Source organism: Pristiophorus japonicus, unplaced genomic scaffold (assembly GCF_044704955.1).
Source record: "Pristiophorus japonicus isolate sPriJap1 unplaced genomic scaffold, sPriJap1.hap1 HAP1_SCAFFOLD_813, whole genome shotgun sequence".
NCBI lineage: Eukaryota > Metazoa > Chordata > Chondrichthyes > Pristiophoridae > Pristiophorus > Pristiophorus japonicus.
The window spans coordinates 130,617-158,327 of NW_027254733.1; the positions used below are offsets into that span (position 1 = coordinate 130,617).

Genomic DNA, 27,711 nt, shown 5'->3' on the forward strand with positions numbered 1-27,711 from the left:
CTCTCTTTCTCTCTCGCTCTCTCTCTCCCCTCTCTCTCTCTCTCTCCCTTTCTCTCTCTCTCTCCCACTCCCCCCCCTCTCTTTCTGTCTGTGAGGCGTGCGGTGAACCATGGTCTGGATGATAGGGTTGCCCACGGGGAGTGAGTGAGCTGTGTGGATGGATGATGACACGGATACTCTAACGCTGTGCGGGGATTTGCTGCTTGTGTTGGCCGCAGGTGAGCTGGAGGAGCGAGGGCCCGAATTCATTCTGGAACCCCAGGAGCACATCGTCCTGGCAGAGGCCGAGACCCGGAAAGTCACCCTGACCTGTGAGGCTCGAGGCAACCCCAAACCCAACTACAGGTACCTCCTACACCAGGTACTCACAGGGTTAGATACAGAGTAAAGCTCCCTCTACACTGTCCCATCAAACACTCCCAGGGACAGGTACAGGGGGTTAGATACAGAGTAAAGCTCCCTCTACGCTGTCCCATCAAACAGTCCCAGGGCAGGTACAGCACGGGGTTAGATACATAGTAAAGCTCCCTCTACACTGTCCCATCAAACACTCCCAGGGCAGGTACAGGTGGTTAGATACAGAGTAAAGCTCCCTCTACACTGTCCCATCAAACACTCCCAGGGCAGATACAGGGGGTTAGATACAGAGTAAAGCTCCCTCTACACTGTCCCATCAAACACTCCCAGGGCAGGCACAAGGGGGTTAGATACAGAGTAAAGCTCCCTCTACACTGTCCCATCAAACACTCCCAGGGCAGGTACAGGGGGTTAGATACAGAGTAAAGCTCCCTCTACACTGTCCCATCAAACACTCCCAGGGCAGGTACAACGGGTTAGATACAGAGTAAAGCTCCCTCTACACTGTCCCATCAAACACTCCCAGGGCAGGTACAGCACGGGGTTTGATACAGAGTAAAGCTCCCTCGACACTGTCCCATCAAACACTCCCAGGGCAGGTACAGGGGGTTAGATACAGAGTAAAGCTCCCTCGACACTGTCCCATCAAACACTCCCAGGGCAGGTACAGGGAGTTAGATACAGAGTAAAGCTCCCTCTACACTGTCCCATCAAACACTCCCAGGGCAGGTACAGGGAGTTAGATACAGAGTAAAGCTCCCTCTACACTGTCCCATCAAACACTCCCAGGGCAGGTACAGGGAGTTAGACTGACGGAGTACAGTGAGTGACGGGAGGGAGGGTGAGGTCTGTGGGGGGTGTCCTGTCTCTGATGTGCCGCGTTGTCTGCCCACAGATGGTTCCGGAATGGCACGGTGCTGGAGCTGGGAGTCTCCCCGCGGTACAGCCAGGTCGGCGGGTCCCTGATCATCGATGGCCCAACTGAGGCCTCGGACACCGGGACCTACTACTGCTTGACCAGCAACTCCATCGGCAGCCTCCTGAGTCGTGAGGGGCACCTGCGATTCGCCCGTGAGTACCCGGGGGGGGGTAAAACGGAGGGAGAATGGGGGTAACACAGGGGAAGGTCGGGGGGGGAGGGGGTAACACAGGGGGGTGGTTATATACGGATATACTTTCTTGTACATACACAAAGTATACTTCCTCTTCCCTCCCTCTCTGTCTCGCTCTCTCTGTCCCTCTCTCTCTCTCTCTCTCGTTCTCTGTCTCTCTCTCTCTGTCTCTCTCTCTCTCTCTCTCTCTCTCCGTCTCTCTCTCTCTCTCTCTCTCTCTCGTTCTCTGTCTCTCTCTTTCTCTGTCTCTCTCTGTCCCTCTCTCTCTCTGTCTCTCTCTCTCTGTCCCTCTCTCTCTGTCTCTCTCTCTCTCTCTCTCCGTCTCTCTCTCTCTCTCTCTCTCTCTCTCTCTGTCTCTCTCTTTCTCTGTCTCTGTCTCTTTCTCTGTCGCTCTCTGTCTCTGTCTCTCTCTCTCTCTGTCTCTCTCTCTGTCCCTCTCTCTCTCTCTCTCTGTCCCTCTCTCTCTCTCTCTCTCTGTCCCTCTCTTTCTCTGTCTCTGTCTCTTTCTCTCTCGCTCTCTGTCTCTGTCCCTCTCTCTCTCTCTGTCTCTCTCTGTCCCTCTCTCTCTCTCTGTCTCTCTGTCTCTGTCCCTCTCTCTCTGTCCTTCTCTCTCTCCCTCTCTCTGTCCCTCTCTCTCTCTCTCTCTGTCCCTCTCTCTGTCCCTCTCTCTGACAGTCTCTCTCTCTCTTTCTCTCTGTCTCTCCCTTTCTCTCTCTCTCTGTCTCTCCCTTTCTCTCTGTCTCTCTGTCTCTCTCTCTCTCTCGCTCTCTCTCTCTCTACGTCCCTCTCTCTCTCTCTCTCTCTGTCGCTCTCTGTCTCTCTATCCCTCTGTCTCTGTTTCTCTCTCTTTCTCTCTCTCTCTGTCTCTCCCTTTCTCTCTGTCTCTCTCTCTCTCTCGCTCTCTCTCTCTCTCTACGTCCCTCTCTCTCTCTCTCTCTCTGTCGCTCTCTGTCTCTCTATCCCTCTGTCTCTGTTTCTCTCTCTTTCTCTCTCTCTCTCCATCTCTCTCTCCCTCTCTCTCTCTCCCTCTCTGTCCTGTCGTCTCTCCTCCGTCTTGTTAATTAAAATAAATGTATTTTCCAATAATTCGGGCCGCTGCCCGTATTGATTTGATTCAGTGCGAGTGAGGTATCTCATTAAGCAGGAGTCTTGTCGACGGAAAGTTGTGGTAGGCAGCGACCGTTCGATCGCCTGCTCAGCGCCGTGACCCTGGCTGACCCCTGTGGGCAGGGTCACAGGTCAGGAGTGCGTACCCCCCTGCCTGTATCCCCTCCCGCTCAGAGCCCCCCGCCACACTCCCCCATTCCCCAGTCACAACCAGGCGACCACTTCGCTCGGGGCTCAAAGGGATTAAACCCCGAGGACAGGTCACACAGACTGGGCTCGTGTCCCTTGAGTGTAGAAGATTACGGGTCAATCTGATCGGGGGGGGTTTGAGACGATTACAGGATTCGATCGGGGAGATCGAGAGAAACTGTTCCCTCGGGTGGGGGCAGTCCAGAACAAGGGGACGTCTCCTTAAAATTAGGGCCCGGCCGTTCAGGGTGATGTCAGGGAGCACTTCTTCACACACAGGGCCCTGGGAATCGGGAACTCTCTCCCCCAAAAAGCCTATTGTAACAGGCTCGAGGGACTGAACGGCCTCCTCTTGTTCATGTGACCAGTTTAATTTAGGGGATTTGTGAGGTGGGGTCCGTGAGCTGATCCCATGGCTGGGGCAAATTGTATAGGGAGCTTTACTCTGTATCTAACCCCCTGTACCTGCCCTGGGAGTGTTTGATGGGACAGTGTAGAGGGAGCTTTACTCTGTATCTAACCCCGTGCTGTACCTGCCCTGGGAGTGTTTGATGGGACAGTGTAGAGGGAGCTTTACTCTGTATCTAACCCCGTGCTGTACCTGCCCTGGGAGTGTTTGATGGGACAGTGTAGAGGGAGCTTTACTCTGTATCTAACCCCCTGTACCTGCCCTGGGAGTGTTTGATGGGACAGTGTAGAAGGAGCTTTACTCTGTATCTAACCCCGTGCTGTACCTGCCCTGGGAGTGTTTGATGGGACAGTGTAGAGGGAGCTGTACTCTGTATCTAACCCCCTGTACCTGCCCTGGGAGTGTTTGATGGGACAGTGTAGAGGGAGCTTTACTCTGTATCTAACCCCGTGTTGTACCTGCCCTGGGAGTGTTTGATGGGACAGTGTAGAGGGAGCTTTACTCTGTATCTAACCCCCTGTACCTGCCCTGGGAGTGTTTGATGGGACAGTGTAGAGGGAGCTTTACTCTGTATCGAACCCCCTGTACCTGCCCTGGGAGTGTTTGATGGGACAGTGTAGAGGGAGCTTTACTCTGTATCTAACCCCGTGCTGTACCTGCCCTGGGAGTATTTGATGGGACAGTGTACAGAGAGCTTTACTCTGTATCTAACCCCGTGGTGTACCTGCCCTGGGAGTGTTTGATGGGACAGTGTAGAGGGAGCTTTACTCTGTATCGAACCCCCTGTACCTGCCCTGGGAGTGTTTGATGGGACAGTATAGAGGGAGCTTTACTCTGTATCTAACCCCGTGCTGTACCTGCCCTGGGAGTATTTGATGGGACAGTGTACAGAGAGCTTTACTCTGTATCTAACCCCGTGGTGTACCTGCCCTGGGAGTGTTTGATGGGACAGTGTAGAGGGAGCTTTACTCTGTATCTAACTCCCTGTACCTGCCCTGGGAGTATTTGATGGGACAGTGTACAGAGAGCTTTACTCTGTATCTAACCCCCTGTACCTGCCCTGGGAGTGTTTGATGGGGCAGTGTAGAGGGAACTTTACTCTGTATCTAACCCCATGCTGTACCTGCCCTGGGAGTGTTTGATGGGATACTGTAGAGGGAGCTTTACTCTGTATCTAACCCTGTGCTGTACCTGCCCTGAGAGTGTTTGATGGGACAGTGCAGTGGGAGCTTTACTCTGTATCTAACCGTGTGCTGTACCTGCCCTGGGAGTGTTTGATGGGACAGTGTCGAGGGAGCTTTACTCTGTATCTAACCCCCTGTACCTGCCCTGGGAGTGTTTGATGGGACAGTGTAGAGGGAGCTTTGCTCTGTATCTCACCCCGTGCTGTACCTGCCCTGAGAGTGTTTGATGGGACAGTGTAGAGGGAGCTTTGCTCTGTATCTCACCCCGTGCTGTACCTGCCCTGAGAGTGTTTGATGGGACAGTGTAGAGGGAGCTTTACTCTATCTAACCCCCTGTACCTGCCCTGGGAGTGTTTGATGGGACAGTGCAGTGGGAGCTTTACTCTGTATCTAACTCCCTGTACCTGCCCTGGGAGTGTTTGATGGGACAGTGTAGAGGGAGCTTTACTCTGTATCTAACCCCCTGTACCTGCCCTGGGAGTGTTTGATGGGACAGTGTAGAGGGAGCTTTACTCTGTATCTAACCCCCTGTACCTGCCCTGGGAGTGTTTGATGGGACAGTGTAGAGGGAGCTTTACTCTGTATCTAACCCCCTGTACCTGCCCTGGGAGTGTTTGATGGGACAGTGTAGAGGGAGCTTTACTCTGTATCTAACCCCGTGCTGTACCTGCCCTGAGCATGGTCTACATCCCTTATTCTGATGTCGCGCGGGGGGGCTGTGCGATCATGGTGCATTCTCTGCTGATGGCCTGCGGAAGGCTCGGTTGCGAGTGATTCTGTCCGGTGACTGCGTAGCACGTAAGAACATAAGAACATCAGAATTAGGAACAGGAGTAGGACATCTAGCCCCTCGAGCTGCTCCACCATTCAACAAGATCATGGCTGATCTGGCCGTGGACTCAGCTCCACTTACCCGCCCGCTCCCCGTAATCCTTAATTCCCTTATTGGTTAAAAATCTATCTATCTGTGACTTGAATACATTCAATGAGCTAGCCTCAACTGCTTCCTTGGCAGAGAATTCCACAGATTCACAACCCTGTGGGAGAAGAAATTCCTTCTCAACGCGGTTTTAAATTGGCTCCCCCGTATTTTGAGGCTGTGCCCCCTAGTTCTAGTCTCCCCGACCAGTGGAAACAACCTCTCTGCCTCTATCTTGTCTATCCCTTTCATTATTTTAAATGTTTCTATAAGATCACCCCTCATCCTTCTGAACTCCAACGAGTAAAGACCCAGTCTACTCAATCTATCATCATAAGGTAACCCCCTCATCTCCGGAATCAGCCTAGTGAATCGTCTCTGTACCCCCTCCAAAGCTAGTATATCCTTCCTTAAGTAAGGTGACCAAAACTGCACGCAGTACTCCAGGTGCGGCCTCACCAATACCCTGTACAGTTGCAGCAGGACCTCCCTGCTTTTGTACTCCATCCCTCTCGCAATGAAGGCCAACATCCCATTCGCCTTCCTGATTACCTGCTGCACCTGCAAACTAACCTTTTGGGATTCATGCACAAGGACCCCCAGGTCCCTCTGCACCTCAGCATGTTGTAATTTCTCCCCATTCAAATAATATTCCCTTTTACTGGTTTTTTTCCCAAGGTGGATGACCTCACACTTTCCGACATTGTATTCCATCTGCCAAACCTTAGCCCATTCGCTTAACCTATCTAAATATCTCTGCAGCCTCTCTGTGTCCTCTACACAACCCGCTTTCCCACTAATCTTTGTGTCATCTGCAAATTTTGTTACACTACACTCTGTCCCCTCTTCCAGGTCATCTATGTATATTGTAAACAGTTGTGGTCCCAGCACCGATCCCTGTGGCACACCACTAACCACCGATTTCCAACCCGAAAAGGACCCATTTATCCCGACTCTCTGCTTTCTGTTCGCCAGCCAATTCTCGATCCGTGCTGATACATTTCCTCTGACTCCGCGTACCTCTATCTTCTGCAGTAACCTTTTGTGTGGCACCTTATCGAATGCCTTTTGGAAATCTAAATACACCACATCCATCGGTACACCTCTATCCACCATGCTCGTTATATCCTCAAAGAATTCCAGTAAGTTAGTTAAACATGATTTCCCCTTCATGAATCCATGCTGCCTCTGCTTGATTGCACTATTCCTATCTAGATGTCCCGCTATTTCTTCCTTAATGATAGTTTCAAGCATTTTCCCCACTACAGATGTTAAACTCAGCACCCAGGATAGCCGGGTCTGTCGGGAGTCTACCTGTGACACGTGCGGTGCTGGGTTTCGTGATTTGGGCTGCCCGCTCAAGGGCTATTGTCGCTGACCCTGAGGCCTGACAAGCCCAGGACGGGCCTCGATGGCCTTGAGACTTTCGGTCGAGGCGGGAGGCCGAGTGGTCCCCGTGGACCCTGGGCCGTCGGGTGGGCGTTCCCCGGACCCCCGGCTGTGTGAGGCCGCCCTGCCTGACTTTGCAACGTTGGGATGGGTGCTTTGTCTCTGCGACGGATCGGTTGCAACATCCCGCGTGGCAGTTCACCTTTGGCCGACGGTAACGTGGGATCCTGGCTGGTCGAGGCCCAGGGTCCGAAGCTGCCGGGGGGGGGGCGGGGGGGTGGGGGGGAGGGCGTTACGGTTGACCCCCTCGCCTTCTAACGCTTTCATGACCACGAGTGGGTCTGCAGGCTGCACCGTTTCCACCCCGGGGGTGGGCAACGATAGCCGACTGAGGGCATTAGCGCCGCTCTCAGTGTCTGGCTCGTGGCGGATCATGTTACAGTGCACAGACAGTGCTCGACATTCTCGAAACCACGCATCGAGAATGGTGCCTGTGCTCTCCCTAAACTGTGAGCTGGGCAGCTTGCCTGACTCGAGCCCATATCGCGACACTTGGTACGGGATAAATTGTAAGGTTGCAGCGAGGGGTTCAGAACGATGCTGAGGGCAGTGAACTTATAACGTGCCGATGCATGTAACACTTGCTTGTACGGGTCGAGCACACTTATACACATTAAACCACAGCTTAACCGTAGTAACACTTAAACAGCCAAAGGCAGCAGCTTGTTTAAAAGTCCCTGAGGAAGCGATAATGAAGCCGGAACAGCCACCCGAGGCGTTGGATAGACTGGGGCAGAGGGCTAAATGGGACAACACAATGATGGGCGACGGACAGTTGCATAAACCCCTCGGAGCCCGTCGAGCGAGAGTCGAAAAATGAATTTAACTTCGCTGATCGCAATAGACCTATCGATGACTTTGTACGAGGATCTTCATCATCATAGGAGTCCCTCGGAATCGAGGAAGACTTGCCTCCACTCCCAATCGAGTCCATCGGTGGCTGAACAGCCCAATACGGGAGCCACAGTCCCCTGTCACAGGGTGGGGACAGACAGTGGTTGAGGGAAGGGGAGGGTGGGACTGGTTTGCCGCACGCTCCTTCCGCTGCCTGCGCTTGCTTTCTGCACGCTCTCGGCGACGAGACTCGAGGTGCTCAGCGCCCCTCCCGGATGCACTCCCTCCACTTAGGGCGGGACTGGTCTTTGGGCCCAGGGACTCCCAGGTGTCGGTGGGGGATGTTGCACTTTATCAGGGAGGCTTTGAGGGTGGTCCCTTGTAACGTTTCCTCTGCCCACCTTTGGCCCGTTTGCCCGTGAAGGAGTTCCGAGCAGAGCGCTTGGCTTTGGGGAGTCTCGTGTCTGGGGGACATGTGGACAATGTGGCCCTGCCCAGCGGAGCTGGTCGAGTGTGGTCAGTGCTTCGACGCTGGGGATGTTGGGCCTGGTCGAGGGCGCTAACGTTGGTGCGTCTGTCCTCCCGGGGGATTCGCGGGATCTTGCGGAGACACCGTCGAACTGCAGGAAGCGGACGACACCTGCGTCGTATTCACTGAGGCGTATGAAAGCACGGGCCTTACGCTTAACATCCGTAAGACAAAGGTCCTTCACCAACCTGTCCTCGTCGCTCAGCCCGGCCCTGGACTACGTGGACCATTTCCCAGGCCTCGGGAGCCTACTGTCAGCGAGGGCAGGCATTGGCGACGAAATCCAACACCGCCTCCAGTGCGCCAGTGCAGCCTTCGGCCGCCTGAGGAAAGAGTGTTTGAAGACCAGGCCCTCAAATCCACCACCCAGCTCATGGTCTACAGGGCTGTAGTGATACCCGCCCTCCTGTATGGCTCAGAGACACGGACCATGTACAGTAGGTACCTCACCCCCAGCTCATGGTCTACAGGGCTGTAGTGATACCCGCCCTCCTGTATGGCTCAGAGACATGGACCATGTACAGTAGACACCTCACCCCCAGCTCATGGTCTACAGGGCTGTAGTGATACCCGCCCTCCTGTATGGCTCAGAGACATGGACCATGTACAGTAGGTACCTCACCCCCAGCTCATGGTCTACAGGGCTGTAGTGATACCCGCCCTCCTGTATGGCTCAGAGACACGGACCATGTACAGTAGGTACCTCACCCCCAGCTCATGGTCTACAGGGCTGTAGTGATACCCGCCCTCCTGTATGGCTCAGAGACACGGACCATGTACAGTAGGTACCTCACGGACCATGTACAGTAGGTACCTCACCCCCAGCTCATGTTCTACAGGGCTGTAGTGATACCCGCCCTCCTGTATGGCTCAGAGACACGGACCATGTACAGTAGACACCTCACCCCCAGCTCATGGTCTACAGGGCTGTAGTGATACCCACCCTCCTGTATGGCTCAGAGACATGGACCATGTACAGTAGGTATCTCACCCCCAGCTCATGGTCTACAGGGCTGTAGTGATACCCGCCCTCCTGTATGGCTCAGAGACATGGACCATGTACAGTAGGTACCTCACCCCCAGCTCATGGTCTACAGGGCTGTAGTGATACCCGCCCTCCTGTATGGCTCAGAGACATGGACCATGTACAGTAGACACCTCACCCCCAGCTCATGGTCTACAGGGCTGTAGTGATACCCGCCCTCCTGTATGGCTCAGAGACATGGACCATGTACAGTAGGTACCTCACCCCCAGCTCATGGTCTACAGGGCTGTAGTGATACCCGCCCTCCTGTATGGCTCAGAGACATGGACCATGTACAGTAGGTATCTCACCCCCAGCTCATGGTCTACAGGGCTGTAGTGATACCCGCCCTCCTGTATGGCTCAGAGACATGGACCATGTACAGTAGGTACCTCACCCCCAGCTCATGGTCTACAGGGCTGTAGTGATACCCGCCCTCCTGTATGGCTCAGAGACACGGACCATGTACAGTAGGTACCTCACCCCCAGCTCATGGTCTACAGGGCTGTAGTGATACCCGCCCTCCTGTATGGCTCAGAGACACGGACCATGTACAGTAGGTACCTCACCCCCAGCTCATGGTCTACAGGGCTGTAGTGATACCCGCCCTCCTGTATGGCTCAGAGACACGGACCATGTACAGTAGACACCTCGAGTCGCTGGAGAAATACCACCAGCGGTGTAGGAGGATACCTCCTCTCCGAAACCTGTATAAATGATGTTTGGAAACGCTTGTATTTCGGAGGTTCCACGACTGAAACTGCCCGTGCAATTGCTCGCAATAAAGGCCGCTAGAACCTGGGATTTCGTGTGTTCACTTCCGTGGTGGTTATACAACAGGAGACGGGCGAGGTGTCGATTAACGATATCAGTTAGTCCACCGCGAGGGAGCGGAGCCTCCTTTTTAACCCCTGCACATTGGAGTGTCTCCTTTGTCCCGTCAATACAGGCTGCTGCCTTGGTTAACATATTGGAGACATGCTCAACCGTTTGATGCTCGCCCGCGACTTTAACTTGCTCCACAACACGCCCCGACCCCGTGCGGTAACACATCACTTGCTACGAATACTTTGCCAGCTCCATATACGACCGGTTGGTGTACGTCCGCTACTTTGGCTTGTTGTAAGGTCACCTCGACCCCGTAGGATGATACATCATTGGCCGCGAAAGAGCGCTCACATGGGTTACACCGTGCAAATAACTTATTGGAACGTAGTGGGTTCCTGGCCTTCTCAGCGACCGCCCCCTTTACCTTTGCCCCAAACCCAGTCGTCTTCCTTGCTGGGTGATACCTTCCTCCGTTCCATTGCGGAGACCTCACGTGGTCTGGACACTCTCTCGTCCCGTGGTCTGGACACTCTCTCGTCCCGTGGTCTGGACACACTCCCGTCCCGTGGTCTGGGCACTCTCTCCCGTCCCGTGGTCTGGACACTCTCCCGTCCCGTGGTCTGGACACTCTCTCCCGTCCCGTGGTCTGGACACTCTCTCGTCCCGTGGTCTGGACACTCTCCCGTCCCGTGGCCTGGACACTCTCTCGTCCCGTGGTCTGGACACTCTCCCGTCCCGTGGCCTGGACACTCTCTCGTCCCGTGGTCTGGACACACTCTCTCGTCCCGTGCTCTGGACACTCTCTCGTCCCGTGGTCTGGACACTCTCCCGTCCCGTGGTCTGGACACTCTCTCGTCCCGTGGTCTGGACACACTCTCTCGTCCCGTGGTCTGGACACTCTCCCGTCCCGTGGTCTGGACACTCTCCCGTCCCGTGGTCTGGACACACTCCCGTCCCGTGGTCTGGACACTCTCTCGTCCCGTGGTCTGGACACTCTCCCGTCCCGTGGTCTGGACACTCTCTCGTCCCGTGGTCTGGACACTCTCCCGTCCCGTGGTCTGGACACTCTCCCGTCCCGTGGTCTGGACACTCTCTCGTCCCGTGGTCTGGACACTCTCTCGTCCCGTGGTCTGGACACTCTCCTGTCCCGTGGTCTGGACACTCTCCCGTCCCGTGGTCTGGACACTCTCCCGTCCCGTAGTCTGGACACTGTCTCGTCCCGTGGTCTGGACACTCTCTCGTCCCGTGGTCTGGACACTCTCCCGTCCCGTGGTCTGGACACTCTCTCGTCCCGTGGTCTGGACACTCTCTCGTCCCGTGGTCTGGACACTCTCTCGTCCCGTGGTCTGGACACTCTCTCGTCCCGTGGTCTGGACACAGTCTCGTCCTGTGGTCTGGACACTCTCTCGTCCCGTGGTCTGGACACTCTCCCGTCCCGTGGTCTGGACACTCTCTCGTCCCGTGGTCTGGACACTCTCTCGTCCCGTGGTCTGGACACTCTCTCGTCCCATGGTCTGGACACTCTTCCGTCACGTGGTCTGGACACTCTCTCGTCCCGTGGTCTGGACCCTCTCTCGTCCCGTGGTCTGGACATTCTCTCGTCCCGTGGTCTGGACACTCTCTCGTCCCGTGGTCTGGACCCTCTCTCGTCCCGTGGTCTGGACACTCTCCCGTCCCGTGGTCTGGACACTCTCCCGTCCCGTGGTCTGGACACTCTCTCGTCCCGTGGTCTGGACACTCTCCCGTCCCGTGGTCTGGACACTCTCCCGTCCCGTGGTCTGGACACTCTCTCGTCCCGTGGTCTGGACACTCTCCCGTCCCGTGGTCTGGACAATCTCTCGTCCCGTGGTCTGGACACTCTCTCGTCCCGTGGTCTGGACACTCTCCCGTCCCGTGGTCTGGACACTCTCCCGTCCCGTGGTCTGGACACTCTCTCGTCCCGTGGTCTGGACACTCTCTCGTCCCGTGGTCTGGACGCACTCTCTCGTCCCGTGGTCTGGACACTCTCCCGTTCCGTGGTCTGGACACTCTCTCGCCCCGTGGTCTGGACACTCTCCCGTCCCGTGGTCTGGACACTCTCTCGTCCCGTGGTCTGGACACTCTCTCGTCCCGTGGTCTGGACACTCTCTCGTCCCATGGTCTGGACACAGTCTCGTCCTGTGGTCTGGACACACTCTCGTCCCGTGGTCTGGACACTCTCTCGTCCCGTGGTCTGGACACTCTCTCGTCCCGTGGTCTGGACACTCTCTCGTCCCATGGTCTGGACACCCTCCCGTCACGTGGTCTGGACACTCTCTCGTCCCGTGGTCTGGACACTCTCTCGTCCCGTGGTCTGGACCCTCTCTCGTCCCGTGGTCTGGACACTCTCCCGTCCCGTGGTCTGGACACTCTCCCGTCCCGTGGTCTGGACACTCTCTCGTCCCGTGGTCTGGACACTCTCCCGTCCCGTGGTCTGGACACTCTCTCGTCCCGTGGTCTGGACACTCTCTCGTCCCGTGGTCTGGACACTCTCCTGTCCCGTGGTCTGGACACTCTCCCGTCCCGTGGTCTGGACACTCTCTCGTCCCGTGGTCTGGACACTCTCTCGTCCCGTGGTCTGGACGCACTCTCTCGTCCCGTGGTCTGGACACTCTCCCGTTCCGTGGTCTGGACACTCTCTCGCCCCGTGGTCTGGACACTCTCCCGTCCCGTGGTCTGGACACTCTCTCGTCCCGTGGTCTGGACACTCTCTCGTCCCGTGGTCTGGACACTCTCTCGTCCCATGGTCTGGACACAGTCTCGTCCTGTGGTCTGGACACACTCTCGTCCCGTGGTCTGGACACTCTCTCGTCCCGTGGTCTGGACACTCTCTCGTCCCCTGGTCTGGACACTCTCTCGTCCCATGGTCTGGACACTCTCCCGTCCCGTGGTCTGGACACTCTCCCGTCCCGTGGTCTGGACACACTCTCGTCCCATGGTCTGGACACTGTCTCGTCCCATGGTCTGGACACTCTCTCGTCCCGTGGTCTGGACACTCTCCCGTCCCATGGTCTGGACACTCTCTCGTCCCCTGGTCTGGACACTCTCCCGTCCCGTGGCCTGGACACTCTCCCGTCCCATGGTCTGGACACTCTCCCGTCCGTGTCTGTGATGCCGACTGCCGTGATCTTCGGCCCAGGAAATTGGTCTCTTGCATCGGGGAGACGCATTCGGATGGTCGACCTGGAGCCTCTTCCAACGCCGCGAAGAGGTCGTCGGCTTTGGGTGGTGAGTACTGAGCCTGTACCGCTGCTCAGTTGATCCTTGCCTCCTCGTGGTCGTGATGGGCGGCCTGTGCCTCGATGATCTGCAAATGGATCGGCACTCCAATGCCTGGTTCATCAGGAGGTGGGGGCTTGCTCAGTCTTTGAGAGAGGAAGACGCCATTCACCGTTGAGGTTACGCAGAGATCTTCCCAGTTCCATCGAATATTCCCCATCCACCTTCCACCAAGCAGCGATGGGCCATCACCTGAAACAATCCACAGCGGTAAATCGTGCACCGCTCCCTCATGGGATACTCTTATGTCCACACTGCCAATAACCGGTATCAGTTCCTTGGTGTAGGTGCGCAGCTTTGTCTGAATCGGGATCAGCTTGGGTCATTGTGCTCTGTCGTCCCATAGCCTCTCCAAAACCTTCTGGCTCACAACTGATTGACTCGCCCCCGTGTCTACTTCCACGGAGACTGGAGTGCCGTTAAGTTCAACTTTTAACATTATCAGAGGGCTTTTGGTGGTGACCCCATACACTTCCTCTTCGTCCTCAGGTTGAGTTGCCCCTCCTGCTCATTCAGAGGAGCTTTACTCTGTATCTAACCCCCTGTACCTGCCCTGGGTGTGTTTGAAGGGACAGTGTAGAGGGAGCTTTACTCTGTATCGAACCCCCTGTACCTGCCCTGGGAGTGTTTGATGGGACAGTGTAGAGGGAGCTTTACTCTGTATCGAACCCCCTGTACCTGCCCTGGGAGTGTTTGATGGGACAGTGTAGAGGGAGCTTTACTCTGTATCTAACCCCCTGTACCTGCCCTGGGAGTGTTTGATGGGACAGTGTAGAGGGAGCTTTACTCTAATTTAACCCCCTGTACCTGCCCTGGGAGTGTTTGATGGGACAGTGTAGAGGGAGCTTTACTCTGTATCTAACCCCCTGTACCTGCCCTGGGAGTGTTTGATGGGACAGTGTAGAGAGAGTTTTACTCTGTATCTAACCCTGTGCTGTACCTGCCCTGGGAGTGTCTGATGGGACAGTGTAGAGGGAGCTTTACTCTGTATCTAACCCCCTGTACCTGCCCTGGGAGTGTTTGATGGGACAGTGTAGAGGGAGCTTTACTCTGTATCTAACCCCCTGTACCTGCCCTGGGAGTGTTTGATGGGACAGTGTAGAGGGAGCTTTACTCTGTATCTAACCTCCTGTACCTGCCCTGGGAGTGTTTGATGGGACAGTGTAGAGGGAGCTTTACTCTGTATCTAACCCCCTGTACCTGCCCTGGGAGTGTGTGATGGGACGGTGTAGAGGGAGCTTTACACTGTAACTAACCCCCTGTACCTGCCCTGGGAGTGTTTGATGGGATAGTGTAGAGGGAGCTTTACTCTGTATCTAACCCCGTGCTGTACCTGCCCTGGGAGTGTTTGATGGGACAGTGTAGAGGGAGCTTTACTCTGTATCTAACCCCCTGTACCTGCCCTGGGAGTGTTTGATGGGACAGTGTAGAGGGAGCTTTACTCTGTATCTAACCCCCTGTACCTGCCCTGGGAGTGTTTGATGGGACAGTGTAGAGGGAGCTTTACTCTGTATCTAACACCGTGCTGTACTTGCCCTGGGAGTGTCTGATGGGACAGTGTAGAGGGAGCTTTACTCTGTATCTAACCCCCTGTACCTGCCCTGGGAGTGTTAGATGGGACAGTGTAGATGGAGCTTTACTCTGTATCTAACCCGGTACTGTACCTGCCCTGAGAGTGTTTGATGGGACAGTGCAGAGGGAGATTTACTCTGTATCTAACCCCCTGTACCTGCCCTGGGAGTGTTTGATGGTACAGTGTAGAGGGAGCTTTACTCTGTATCTAACCCCCAGTACCTGCCCTGGGAGTGTTTGATGGGACAGTGTAGAGGGAGCTTTACTCTGTATCTAACCCCCTGTACCTACCCTGGGAGTGTTTGATGGGACAGTGTAGAGGGAGCTTTACTCTGTATCTAACCCCCTGTACCTGCCCTGGGAGTGTTTGATGGGACAGTGTAGAGGGAGCTTTACTCTGTATCTAACCCCGTGCTGTATTGCCCTGGGAGTGTTTGATGGGACAGTGTAGAGGGAGTTTTACTCTGTATCTAACCCCCTGTACCTGCCCTGGGAGTGTTTGATGGGACAGTGTAGAGGGAGCTTTACTCTGTATCTAACCCCATGCTGTACTTGCCCTGGGAGTGTTTGATGGGACGGTGTAGAGGGAGCTTTACTCTGTCTCTAAACCCGTGCTGTACCTGCCCTGGGAGTGTTTGATGGGGCAGTGTAGAGAGAGCTTTACTCTGTATCTAACCCCCTGTACCTGCCCTGGGAGTGTTTGATGGGACAGTGCAGAGGGAGCTTTACTCTGCATCTAACCCCCTGTACCTGCCCTGGGAGTGTTTAATGGGACAGTGTAGAGGGAGCTTTACTCTGTATCTAACCCCCTGTACCTGCCCTGGGAGTGTTTGATGGGACAGTGCAGAGGGAGCTTTACTCTGCATCTAACCCCCTGTACCTGCCCTGGGAGTGTTTAATGGGACAGTGTAGAGGGAGCTTTACTCTGTATCTATCCCCCTGTACCTGCCCTGGGAGTGTTTGATGGGACAGTGTAGAGGGAGCTTTATTCTGTATCTAACCCCCTGTACCTGCCCTGGGAGTGTTTGATAGGACAGTGCAGAGGGAGCTTTACTCTGTATCTAACCCCCTGTACCTGCCCTGGGAGTGCTTGATGGGACAGTGTAGAGGGAGCTTTACTCTGTATCTAACCCCGTGCTGTACCTGCCCTGGGAGTGTTTGATGGGACAGTGTAGAGGGAGCTTTACTCTGTATCTAACCCCGTGCTGTACCTGCCCTGGGAGTGTTTGATGGGACAGTGTAGAGGGAGCTTTACTCTGTATCTAACCCCCTGTACCTGCCCTGGGAGTGTTTGATGGGACAGTGTAGAGGGAGCTTTACTCTGTATCTAACCCCCTGTACCTGCCCTGGGAGTGTTTGATGGGACAGTGTAGAGGGAGCTTTACTCTGTATCTAACCCCCTGTACCTGCCCTGGGAGTGTTTGATGAGACAGTGTAGAGGGAGCTTTACTCTGTATCTAACCCCGTGCTGTACCTGCCCTGGGAGTGGTTGATGGGACAGTGTAGAGGGAGCTTTACTCTGTATCTAACCCCCTGTACCTGCCCTGGGAGTGTTTGATGAGACAGTGTAGAGGGAGCTTTACTCTGTATCTAACCCCGTGCTGTACCTGCCCTGGGAGTGTTTGATGGGACAGTGTAGAGGGAGCTTTACTCTGTATCTAACCCCCTGTACCTGCCCTGGGAGTGTTTGATGGGACAGTGTAGAGGGAGCTTTACTCTGTATCTAACCCCCTGTACCTGCCCTGGGAGTGTTTGATGGGACAGTGTAGAGGGAGTTTTACTCTGTATCTAACCCCCTGTACCTGCCCTGGGAGTGTTTGATGGGACAGTGTAGAGGGAGCTTTACTCTGTATCTAACCCCCTGTACCTGCCCTGGGAGTGTTTGATGAGACAGTGTAGAGGGAGCTTTACTCTGTATCTAACCCCCTGTACCTGCCCTGGGAGTGTTTGATGGGACAGTGTAGAGGGAGCTTTACTCTGTATCTAACCCCCTGTACCTGCCCTGGGAGTGTTTGATGGGACAGTGTAGAGGGAGCTTTACTCTGTATCTAACCCCCTGTACCTGCCCTGGGAGTGTTTGATGAGACAGTGTAGAGGGAGCTTTACTCTGTATCTAACCCCCTGTACCTGCCCTGGGAGTGTTTGATGGGACAGTGTAGAGGGAGCTTTACTCTGTATCTAACCCCGTGCTGTACCTGCCCTGGGAGTGTTTGATGGGACAGTGTAGAGGGAGCTTTACTCTGTATCTAACCCCCTGTACCTGCCCTGGGAGTATTTGATGGGACAGTGTAGAGGGAGCTTTACTCTGTATCTAACCCCCTGTACCTGCCCTGGGAGTGTTTGATGGGACAGTGTCGAGGGAGCTTTACTCTGTATCTAACCCCGTGCTGTACCTGCCCTGGGAGTGTTTGATGGGACAGTGTAGAGGGAGCTTTACTCTGTATCTAACCCCCTGTACCTGCCCTGGGAGTGTTTGATGGGACAGTGTAGAGGGAGCTTTACTCTGTATCTAACCCCCTGTACCTGCCCTGGGAGTGTTTGATGGGACAGTGTCGAGGGAGCTTTGCTCTGTATCTAACCCCGTGCTGTACCTGCCCTGGGAGTGTTTGATGGGACAGTGTAGAGGGAGCTTTACTCTGTATCTAACCCCCTGTACCTGCCCTGGGAGTGTTTGATGGGACAGTGTCGAGGGAGCTTTACTCTGTATCTAACCCCGTGCTGTACCTGCCCTGGGAGTGTTTGATGGGACAGTGTAGAGGGAGCTTTACTCTGTATCTAACCCCCTGTACCTGCCCTGGGAGTGTTTGATGGGACAGTGTAGAGGGAGCTTTACTCTGTATCTAACCCCCTGTACCTGCCCTGGGAGTGTTTGATGGGACAGTGTAGAGGGAGCTTTACTCTGTATCTAACCCCCTGTACCTGCTACATCCAACGTCTAACCAAACTGAAGTCTCTCTTTGCCTCTAACTTTCAGGTCTGGGAAATTTCAGCGAGCACACTCGGGGCACGGTGTCTGTGCGTGAGGGTCAGGGAGTGGTGTTAATGTGCTCCCCACCCTCTCACACTACAGGTACGCTCTGCTACTGCATCGATCCTCTGTGTCCGTCAGTTCAAAGGGGAGCCCTGGCACCCAGAGATTCTGTAGGAACCAGGAATACAGAGCCAGGGTCCACACTGAGGGAGCGCCGCACTGTCGGAGGGGCGGTACTGAGGGAGCGCCGCACTGTCAGAGGGGCGGTACTGAGGGAGCGCCGCGCTGTCGGAGGGGCAGTACTGAGGGAGTGCCGCGCTGTCGGAGGGGCGGTACTGAGGGAGTGCCGCACTGTCGGAGGGGCGGTACTGAGGGAGTGCCGCACTGTCGGAGGGGCGGTACTGAGGGAGCCCCGCACTGTCGGAGGGGCAGTACTAAGGGAGCCCCGCACTGTCCGAGGGGCAGTACTGAGGGAGTGCCGCACTGTCGGAGGGGCAGTACTGAGGGAGTGCCGCACTGTCGGAGGGGCAGTACTGAGGGAGCGCCGCACTGTCGGAGGGGCAGTACTGAGGGAGCGCCGCACTGTCGGAGGGGCAGTACTGAGGGAGCCCCGCACTGTCGGAGGGGCAGTACTGAGGCAGCCCCGCACTGTCGGAGGGGCAGTACTGAGGGAGCGCCGCACTGTCGGAGGGGCGGTACTGAGGGAGCGCCGCACTGTCGGAGGGGCAGTACTGAGGGAGCTCCGCACTGTCGGAGGGGCAGTATTGAGGGAGCACCGCACTGTCGGAGGGGCGGTACTGAGGGAGCGCCGCACTGTCGGAGGGGCGGTACTGAGGGAGCCCCGCACTGTCGGAGGGGCAGTACTGAGGGAGCGCCGCACTGTCGGAGGGGCAGTACTGAGGGAGTGCCGCACTGTCGGAGGGGTGGTATTTCAGATGGGATGTTAATCTCCTTTAACTTCTCTCCTCTCCATCCATCTCTTCCCCGTTCCCCTCTGTCTCTGTCCTCTCTCCCTCCCCCTCCCCTCCCCTCCCCTCGCTCTAACATGCTCCGCCCCCACCGCCCCTCAGTGGTGCGGTACGGATGGGTGTTCAACGTCTTTCCCACCTTTGTGGAGGAGGATAGCCGACGCTTTATCTCCCAGGCGACGGGCAACCTGTACATCGCCAAGGCCCAGCCCTCGGACGTGGGCAGCTACATCTGTTTGCTGAAGGACATGGTGACCAGGCGCAGGGTCCTGAGCCCCCCAACCCCGCTCACCCTCCGCACTGACGGTGAGTCCCACCCAGGGCCTGAAGCTGATGCCGCACTCGGGCGACCAACCTGGCTGCAAACTTGGATGAAGTAGAAGAAAGTGTCGATCGGGGCAAAGTGGTAGATGTCATGTATTTGGATTTCAACAAAGCCTTCGATACGGCCAGGGGGCACAGATTGAAAGTCATTGGGGGGAGGTTTCGAGGGGATTTGAGGGGAAATGTCTTCACCCAGAGGGCGGTGGGGGTCTGTGGGGTGGGGGGAACTCGCGGCCTGGAAGGGGGGTAGAGGCAGAAACCCTCACCACATTTGGCCGTGTGCTCAAAGCGCCGCAACCCACAGGGCTCGGGACCCAGAGCGGGAAAGTGGGATTGGGCCGGGGGCGGCTTTCTGTCGGCCTCCGCCTCTCTCTCCTCCTTCGAGGCCCTCCTGAAAAGCGACCTCTTCGGCCCAGCCTTTTTGGCCAACTTTGGCCCCAGCTTGATCCTCGCGCCTCCCGCCGTCAAACTCCCCCGCCTCGCAACACCTCGAAGGCGCCCTCTCCACGCGCGTTGCCGGTGTGGGCGTTGCAGGTACCGGCTTGGCCGGGAGAGCAGGGTTCCACTGCCACCCCTTCCCCGTGCCGGCGTTTTTATCTTCAGCATCTCCAAGGCGGTGCTCCGTCGCCGTGGCAATCGGCCCCTGAACGCCTGAGAGGGCCAGAGGCGTGCCGCGATTAGCTTATCCTTCAACATCAATGAGGCGGAGAGCCCTGGGGCCTCACAGCCTGTACCTATCGAGTTGAGAGAGGACCAGGTGTGAACACAGCGTGAACAAGGCACCCACACCCTCCGCCGTGGCCATCGATTACTCTCGGCCTCCCGCTCCGGTCGGGCTCTCGATCTCTCGCTCTCACCCCCAAAGGAGAACGAGGCCCCAGCTTCTCCAGTCTCCCCACGTCACTGAAGTCCCCTCGTCCCCGGGACCGTTCTGGGCCAATCTCCCCGCCCCCCCCTCCCCCCCGCCCAACGCCACTCCCTCAACCTTCTCCGCTCTAAGGGAACGGCCCCCCTCAATAATCGCTCCACCAATCGGCGGCCTCGCCTTCCGTTGCCCGAGCCCCCAAAGCTTTCAAAAGCGATTTGGCAACCCCCACCCAATCCGGCTCGCTCCCCCCGCCGCGAGCTTTCTCACCAGCCGTTCTCGCTGCCCCGTTCGCTGAAGTTGCCCGGCAACAACTTGGACATCATGGTAGGCAGTCCCTCGGAATTGCTTCCACTCTAACAGTGAGTCCTCAGGTGGCTGAACAGCCCAATACGGGAGCCACAGTCCCTGTCACAGGTGGGACAGACAGTGGTTGAGGGAAGGGGAGGGTGGGACTGGTTTGCCGCACGCTCCTTCCGCTGCCTGCGCTTGGTTTCTGCACGCTCTCGGCGACGAGACTCGAGGTGCTCAGCGCCCTCCCGGATGCACTTCCTCCACTTAGGGGCGGGACTGGTCTTTGGGCCCAGGGACTCCCAGGTGTTGGTGGTGCAGCCCTTGAAACAACAACAAGCTATATTCATACAGCGCCTTTAACGTAGTGAAACGTGCAGAAAGGGGCTTCGCAAGAACGTTTAGCGAACACAATTTGACCCCCCCTCCGAGCCACACGAGGAGATATTAGGGACGGGCGACCAAAAGCTGGGTCACAGAGGTGGGTTTTAAGGAGCGTCTTGAAGGAGGAGAGAGAGAGGCGGAGAGGTTTAGGGAGGGAGTTCCAGAGCTTGGGGCCCAGGCAACAGAAGGCACGGCCACCGATGGTGGAGCGATTATAATCAGGGATGCTCAGGAGGGCAGAATTAGAGGAGTGCAGAGATCTCGGAGGGTTGTGGGGCTGGAGGGGGTTACTGAGATAGGGAAGGGTGTAGGGGGCTGGAGAGGGTTACAGAGATAGGGAGGGGTGTAGGGGATGGAAGAGGTTACAGAGATAGGTAGGGGAGTAGCGGCTGGAGGGGGTTACATAGATAGGGAGGGGTGTAGGGGCTTCAGGAGGTTACAGAGATAGGGAGGGGTGTACGGGCTGGATGGGTTACAGAGATAGGGAGGGGTGTAGGGATTGGAGGGGGTTGCAGAGATAGTGAGGGATGTTGGGGCTGGAGGAGGTTACAGAGATAGGGAGGGGTGTAGGGGCTGGAGGGGGTTACAGAGAAAGGGAGGGGTGTAGGGGCTGGAGGGGGTTACAGAGAAAGGGAAGGGTGTAGGGGCTGGAGGAGGTTACAGAGGTAGGGAGGGGTTTGGAGGCTGGAGGGGGTTACAGAGATAGGGAGGGGTGTAGGGACTGGAGAAGGTTACAGAGATAGGGAGGGGTGTAGGGGCTGGAGGGGGATAACAGAGATAGGGAGGGGTGTACGGGCTGGATGGTGTACAGAGATAGGGAGGGGTGTAGGGATTGGAGGGGGTTACAGAGAGAAGGAGAGGTGTAGGGGCTGGAGGGGGTTACAGAGATTGGGAGGGTGTAGGGGCTGGAGGAGGTTACAGAGATAGGGAGGGGTGTAGGGGCTGGAGCAGGTTACAGAGATAGGGAGGGGTGTAGGGGCTGGTGGAGGTTACAGAGATAGGGAGGGGTGTAGGGGCTGGAGGAGGTTACAGAGAAAGGGAGGGTTGTAGGGGCTGGAGGGGGTTACAGAGATAAGGAGGGGTGTCGGGCTGGAGGGGGTTACAGAGATAGGGAGGGCTGTAGGGACTGGAGGGGTTACAAAGATAGGGAGGGGTGTCGGGCTGGAGGGGGTTACAGAGAGAGGGAGAGGTGTAGGGGCTGGAGGGGGGTTACAGCGAGAGGGAGAGGTGTAGGGGCTGGAGGGGGTTACAGAGAGAGGGAGGGATGTAGGGGCTGGAGGGGGTTACAGAGATTGGGAGGTTGTAGGGGCTGGATGAGGTTACAGAGATAGGGAGGTGTGTAGGGGCTGGAGGAGGTTACAGAGATAGGGAGGGGTGTAGGGGCTGGAGGGGGTTACAGAGATAGGGAGAGGTGTAGGATTTGGAGGGGGTTACAGAGATCGGGAGGGGTGTAGAGGCTGGAGGGGGTTACAGAGATAGCGAAGGGTGTAGGGGCTGGAGGAGGTTACAGAGATAGGGAGAGGTGTAGGGGCTGGATGAGAATACAGAGATACGGAGGGGTGTAGGGGCTGGAGGAGCTTACAGAAATAGGGAGGGGTGTAGGTGCTGGAGGAGGTTACAGAGATAGGGAGGTGTGTAGGGGCTGGAGGGGGTTACAGAGATCGCGAGGAGTGTAGGGGCTGGAGGGGGTTACAGAGATAGGGAGGGGTGTAGGGTTTGGAGGAGTTTACAGAGATAGGGAGGGGTGTAGGGGCTGGATGAGGTTACAGAGATAGTGAGGGATGTAGGGGCTCGAGGGGGTTCCATATATAGGGAGGAATGTAGGGGCTGGAGGAGGTTACAGAGATAGGCAGGGGTGTAGGGGCTGGAAGGGGTTACAGAGATAGGGAGGGGTGTATGGGCTGGAGGGGGTTACAGAGATAGGGAGGGGTGTAGGGGCTGGAGGAGATTAAAGAGATAGGGAGGGGTGCAGGGGCTGGAGGAGGTTGCAGAGATAGGGAGGGGTGTAGGGGCTGGTGGAGGTTACAGAGATAGGGAGGGGTGTAGGGGCTGTAGGAGGTTACAGAGAAAGGGAGGGTTGTAGGGGCTGGAGGGGGTTACAGAGATAAGGAGGGGTGTCGGGCTGGAGGGGGTTACAGAGATAGGGAGGGCTGTAGGGGCTGGAGGGGGTTACAAAGATAGGGAGGGGTGTCGGGCTGGAGGGGGTTACAGAGAGAGGGAAAGGTGTAGGGTCTGGAGGGGGGTTACAGAGAGAGGGAGAGGTGTAGGGGCTGGAGGGGGTTACAGAGAGAGGGAGGGATGTAGGGGCTGGAGGGGGTTACAGAGATTGGGAGGGTGTAGGGGCTGGATGAGGTTACAGAGATAGGGAGGGGTGTAGGGGCTGAAGGAGGTTACAGAGATAGGGAGGGGTGTAGGGCTTGGAGGGGGTTACAGAGATCGGGAGGGGTGTAGGGGCTGGAGGGGGTTACAGAGATAGCGAGGGGTGTCGGGACTGGAGGAGGTTACAGAGATAGGGAGGGGTGTAGGGGCTGGATGAGGATACAGAGATACGGAGGGGTGTAGGGCCTGGAGGAGCTTACAGAAATAGGGAGTGGTGTAGGTGCTGGAGGAGGTTACAGAGATAGGGAGGTGTGTAGGGGCTGGAGGGGGTTACAGAGATAGGGAGGGGTGTAGGGGCTGGAGGGGGTTACAGAGATAGGGAGGGGTGTAAGGGCTGGAGTAGGTTACAGAGATAGGGAGGGATGTAAGGGCTGGAGGAGGTTACAGAGATAGGGAGGGATGTAGGGGCTGGAGGGGGTTACAGAGATAGGGAGGGGTGTAGGGGCTGGAGGAGGTTACAGTGATAGGGAGGGGTGTAGGGGCTGGAGGAGGTTACAGAGATAGGGAGGGGTGTAGTGGCTGGAGGAGTTTACAGAGATAGGGAGGGGTGTAGGGGCTGGAGGGGGTTACAGATAGGGAGGGGTGTCGGGGCTGGAGGAGGTTACAGAGATAGGGAGGTGTGTAGGGGCTGGAGGGGGTTACAGAGATAGGGAGGGGTGTAGGGGCTGGAGGGGGTTACAGAGATAGGGAGCAGTGTCGGGGCTGGAGGAGGTTACAGAGATCGCGAGGAGTGTAGGGGTTGGAGGAGTTTACAGAGATAGGGAGGGGTGTAGGGGCTGGAGGGGGTTACAGAGATAGGGAGGGGTATAGGGCTGGAGTAGGTTGCAGAGATAGGGAGGGGTGTAGGGGCTGGAGTGAGTTACAGAGATAGGGAGGGGTGTAGGGGCTGGAGGGGGTTACAGAGATAGGGAGGGGTGTAGGGGCTGGAGGGGGTTACAGAGATAGGGAGGGGTGTAGGGGCTGGAGTAGGTTACAGAGATAGGGAGGGGTGTAGGGGCTGGAGGGGTTACAGAGATAGGGAGGGGTGTAGTGGCTGGCGTAGGTTACAGAGATAGGGAGGGGTGTAGGGACTGGAAGAGTTTACAGAGATAGGGAGGGGTGTAGGGGCTGGAGGAGGTTACAGAGATAGGGAGGGGTATAGGGCTGGAGTAGGTTGCAGAGATAGGGAGGTGTGTAGGGGCTGGAGTAGGTTACAGAGATAGGGAGGGGTGTAGGGGCTGGAGGGGGTTACAGAGATAGGGAGGGGTGTAGTGGCTGGAGGGGTTACAGAGATAGGGAGGTGTGTAGGGGCTGGAGTAGGTTACAGAGATAGGGAGGGGTGTAGGGACTGGAGGAGGTTACAGAGATAGGGAGGGGTGTAGGGGCTAGAGGAGATTACAGAGATAGGGAGGGGTGTAGGGGCTGGAGGAGGTTACAGAGATAGGGAGGGGTGTAGGGACTGGAGGAGGTTACAGAGATAGGGAGGGGTGTAGGGGCTGGAGGAGGTTACAGAGATAGGGAGGGGTGTAGGGGCTGGAGGAGTTTACAGAGATAGGGAGGGGTGTAGGGGCTGGAGGAGGTTACAGAGATAGGGAGGGGTGTAGGGGCTGGAGGAGTTTACAGAGATAGGGAGGGGTGTAGGGACTGGAGGAGGTTACAGAGATAGGGAGGGGTGTAGGGGCTGGAGGAGTTTACAGAGATAGGGAGGGGTGTAGGGGCTGGAGGAGGTTACAGAGATAGGGAGGGGTGTAGGGGCTGGAGTAGGTTACAGAGATAGGGAGGGGTGTAGGGACTGGAAGAGTTTACAGAGATAGTTCGGCAGCTTTGGTGGGAAAAGATTTCTGCGCCGAGTACTTTTTGAGTGGTGTCGATTGTGAAATGTGGGTGTACCGAGGTAACCTTATCCACCAATTGCTGAAAGTTAACCTGCAGGTGCAACAACACGTGTATTTACGTAGTGCCTGTAACTTAGTGAAACTTTCGAAGGCGCTCCACAGGTGTATTATGAGACAAGAAATTTGACGTCAAACCGCAAAGGGAGATATTAGGGACGGGTGACCAAAAGCTGGGTCACAGAGGGAGGTTTCAAGGAGCGTCTTGAAGGAGAGAGAGAGAGGCGGAGAGGTTGAGGGAGGGAGTTCCAGAGCTTGGGGCCCAGGCACCAGAAGGCACGGTCACCGATGGTGGAGGGGTAGTTCTCCATGGAGCAGAGAAGGTTGGGAGGAGATTTGATCGAGGTGTTCAAAATCCTGAGGGTTCTGGACAGAGGTAGGTCGCGAGAATCTGTTCCCATTGGCGGGAGGGTCAGGAACCAGAGGACACGGATTTATCGAGATTGGCAGAAAGGCGACACGAGGAGAAACGTTTTTCCACAGCGAGGGGGTCAGGATCGGGAACGCGCGGACTGAGAGGGCGATGGAGGCAGACTCAATCGCGGCTTTCCAAAGGGAGTTGGATAAGTTGCTGAAGGAAAATAACGTTCAGGGCTCCGGGGGAAGGGCGGGGGTAGTGGGGCTGGCTGAGGTGCTCTTGCAGAGAGCCAGCACTGGCTCGACAGACCGAATGGCCTCCTTCTGTGCTGTAACCGTTCTCTGGTTCTGTGTTCCTCGAATTTTGTGGGGAATTCTGCAGGGTGACTTGGACAGGTTAGGTGAGTGGGCAAATGCATGGCAGATGCAGTATAATGTGGATAAATGTGAGGTTATCCACTTTGGGGGCAAAAACAGGAAGGCAGAATATTATCTGAATGGTGGCAGATTAGGAAAAGGGGAGGTGCAACGAGACCTGGGTGTCATGGTACATCAGTCATTGAAAGTTGGCCATGCAGGTACAGCAGGCGGTGAAGAAGGCAAATGGTATGTTGGCCTTCATAGCGAGGGGATTTGAGTATAGGAGCAGGGAGGTCTTACTACAGTTGTACAGGACCTTGGTGAGGCCTCACCTGGAATATTGTGTTCAGTTTTGGTCTCCTAATCTGAGGAAGGACATTCTTGCTATTGAGGGAGTGCAGCGAAGGTTCACCAGACTGATTCCCGGGATGGCAGGACTGACATATGAAGAGAGACTGGATCGACTGGGCTTATATTCACTGGAGTTTAGAAGAATGAGAGGGGATCTCATAGAAACATATAAAATTCTGACGGGATTGGACAGGTTAGATGCAGGAAGAATGTTCCCGATGTTGGGGAAGTCCAGAACCAGGGGTCACAGTCTAAGGATAAGGGGGAAGCCATTTAGGACCGAGATGAGGAGAAACTTCTTCACCCAGAGAGTGGTGAACCTGTGGAATTCTCTACCACAGAGAGTTGTTGAGGCCAATTCACTAAATATATTCAAAAGGGAGTTAGATATGGCCCTTACGGCTAAAGGGATCAAGGGGTAAGGAGAGAAAGCAGGAATGGGGTACAGAGGGAATGATCAGCCATGATCTTATTGAATGGTGGTGCAGGCTCGAAGGGCCGAATGGCCTGCTCCTGCACCTATTTTCTATGTTATCAAGCGACGCACAATCGGAATGTAATTGCACAAAGTCCGACGGTGTTGCCTACCTGCTGGCTGCCTCCCGCCTGACCCTGACTTGTTCTCTGACCCCCAGGTGCGATGGGAGAGTACGAGCCGAAGATTGAGGTGCATTTCCCTCCTGTGCTCGAGGTCCCACAAGGGTCGACTGCCAACCTCGAGTGCTTTGCGCTGGGCAAGTGAGTCGGGAATGAATGAGTCACCAGCTCCGATTGTTCGGCTGCTTGCAACATAAGGAACGGAATTCCCAAAGGGATCTCCCAATGGAACATAATGGAATCTTGGCCTTTATTGCAAAGGGGGATGGAGTATAAAAGTAGGGAAGTCTTGCTCCAGTTATACAGGGTATTGGTGAGGCCACACCTGGAGTACTGCGTGCAGTTCTGGTCTCCGTATTTACCAAAGCATATACTTGCTTTGGAGGCAGTTCAGAGAAGGTTCACTCGGTTGATTCCGGGGATGAGGGGGTTGACTTATGAGGAAAGTTTGAGGAGGTTGGGCCTGTACCCATTGGAATTCAGAAGAATGAGAGGTGATCTTATCGAAACGTATCAGATTATGAGGGGGCTCGACAAGGTGGATGCAGAGAGGATATCCCACTGATGGGGGAGACTAGAACTAGGGGGCATGGTCTTAGAATAAGGGGCCGCCCATTTAAAACTGAGATGAGGAGGAATTTCTTCTCTCCGAGGGTTGTAAATCTGTGGAATTCGCTGCCTCAGAGAGCTGTGGAAGCCGGGACATTGAATACATTTAAGACAGAGATAGACAGTTTCTTAACCGATAAGGGGGCGGGCAGGGAAGTGGAGCTGAGTCCATGATCGGATCAGCCATGGTCGTATTAAATGGCGGAGCGGGCTCGAGGGGCCGAATGGCCGACTCCTGCTCCTATTTCTGATGTTCTTATGTTTAAGAATTAGGAGCAGGAGTCGGCCATTCGGCCCCTCGAGCCCGCTCCGCCATCCAATCAGATCACGGCTGATCTTTGACCTCAACTCCACTTTCCCGCCCGATCCCTCGATTCCCCTCGAGCCCAAAAACCTACCGATCTCAGCCCTGAATATACTCAATGACTGAGCCTCCACAGCCCTCTGGGGCAGAGAACTCCAAAGATTCACCTCCCTCTGAGTGAAGAAATTCCTCCTCATCTCAGTCCTAAATGTCCGAGCCCTTATCCTGAGACTGTGTGACCCCTGGTTCTAGACTCCCCAGCCCCGGGGG

The 27,711-nt window shown here is 55.9% G+C and overlaps 1 protein-coding gene across 1 annotated transcript in view; it reads left to right on the top strand.

The window, feature by feature from the left end:
- LOC139257285 (contactin-5-like) overlaps positions 1-27,711 on the top strand; it is a gene marked incomplete at both ends in the record, with an annotated part of 62,052 nt that overhangs the window by 329 nt on the left and 34,012 nt on the right. Inside the window, 5 exons of the mRNA XM_070874422.1 lie at positions 233-345; positions 1,253-1,428; positions 17,785-17,880; positions 18,852-19,055; positions 26,567-26,669. Coding sequence (XP_070730523.1) covers positions 233-345; positions 1,253-1,428; positions 17,785-17,880; positions 18,852-19,055; positions 26,567-26,669 — 692 coding nt within the window. The remainder of the gene's footprint in view (positions 1-232; positions 346-1,252; positions 1,429-17,784; positions 17,881-18,851; positions 19,056-26,566; positions 26,670-27,711) is intronic.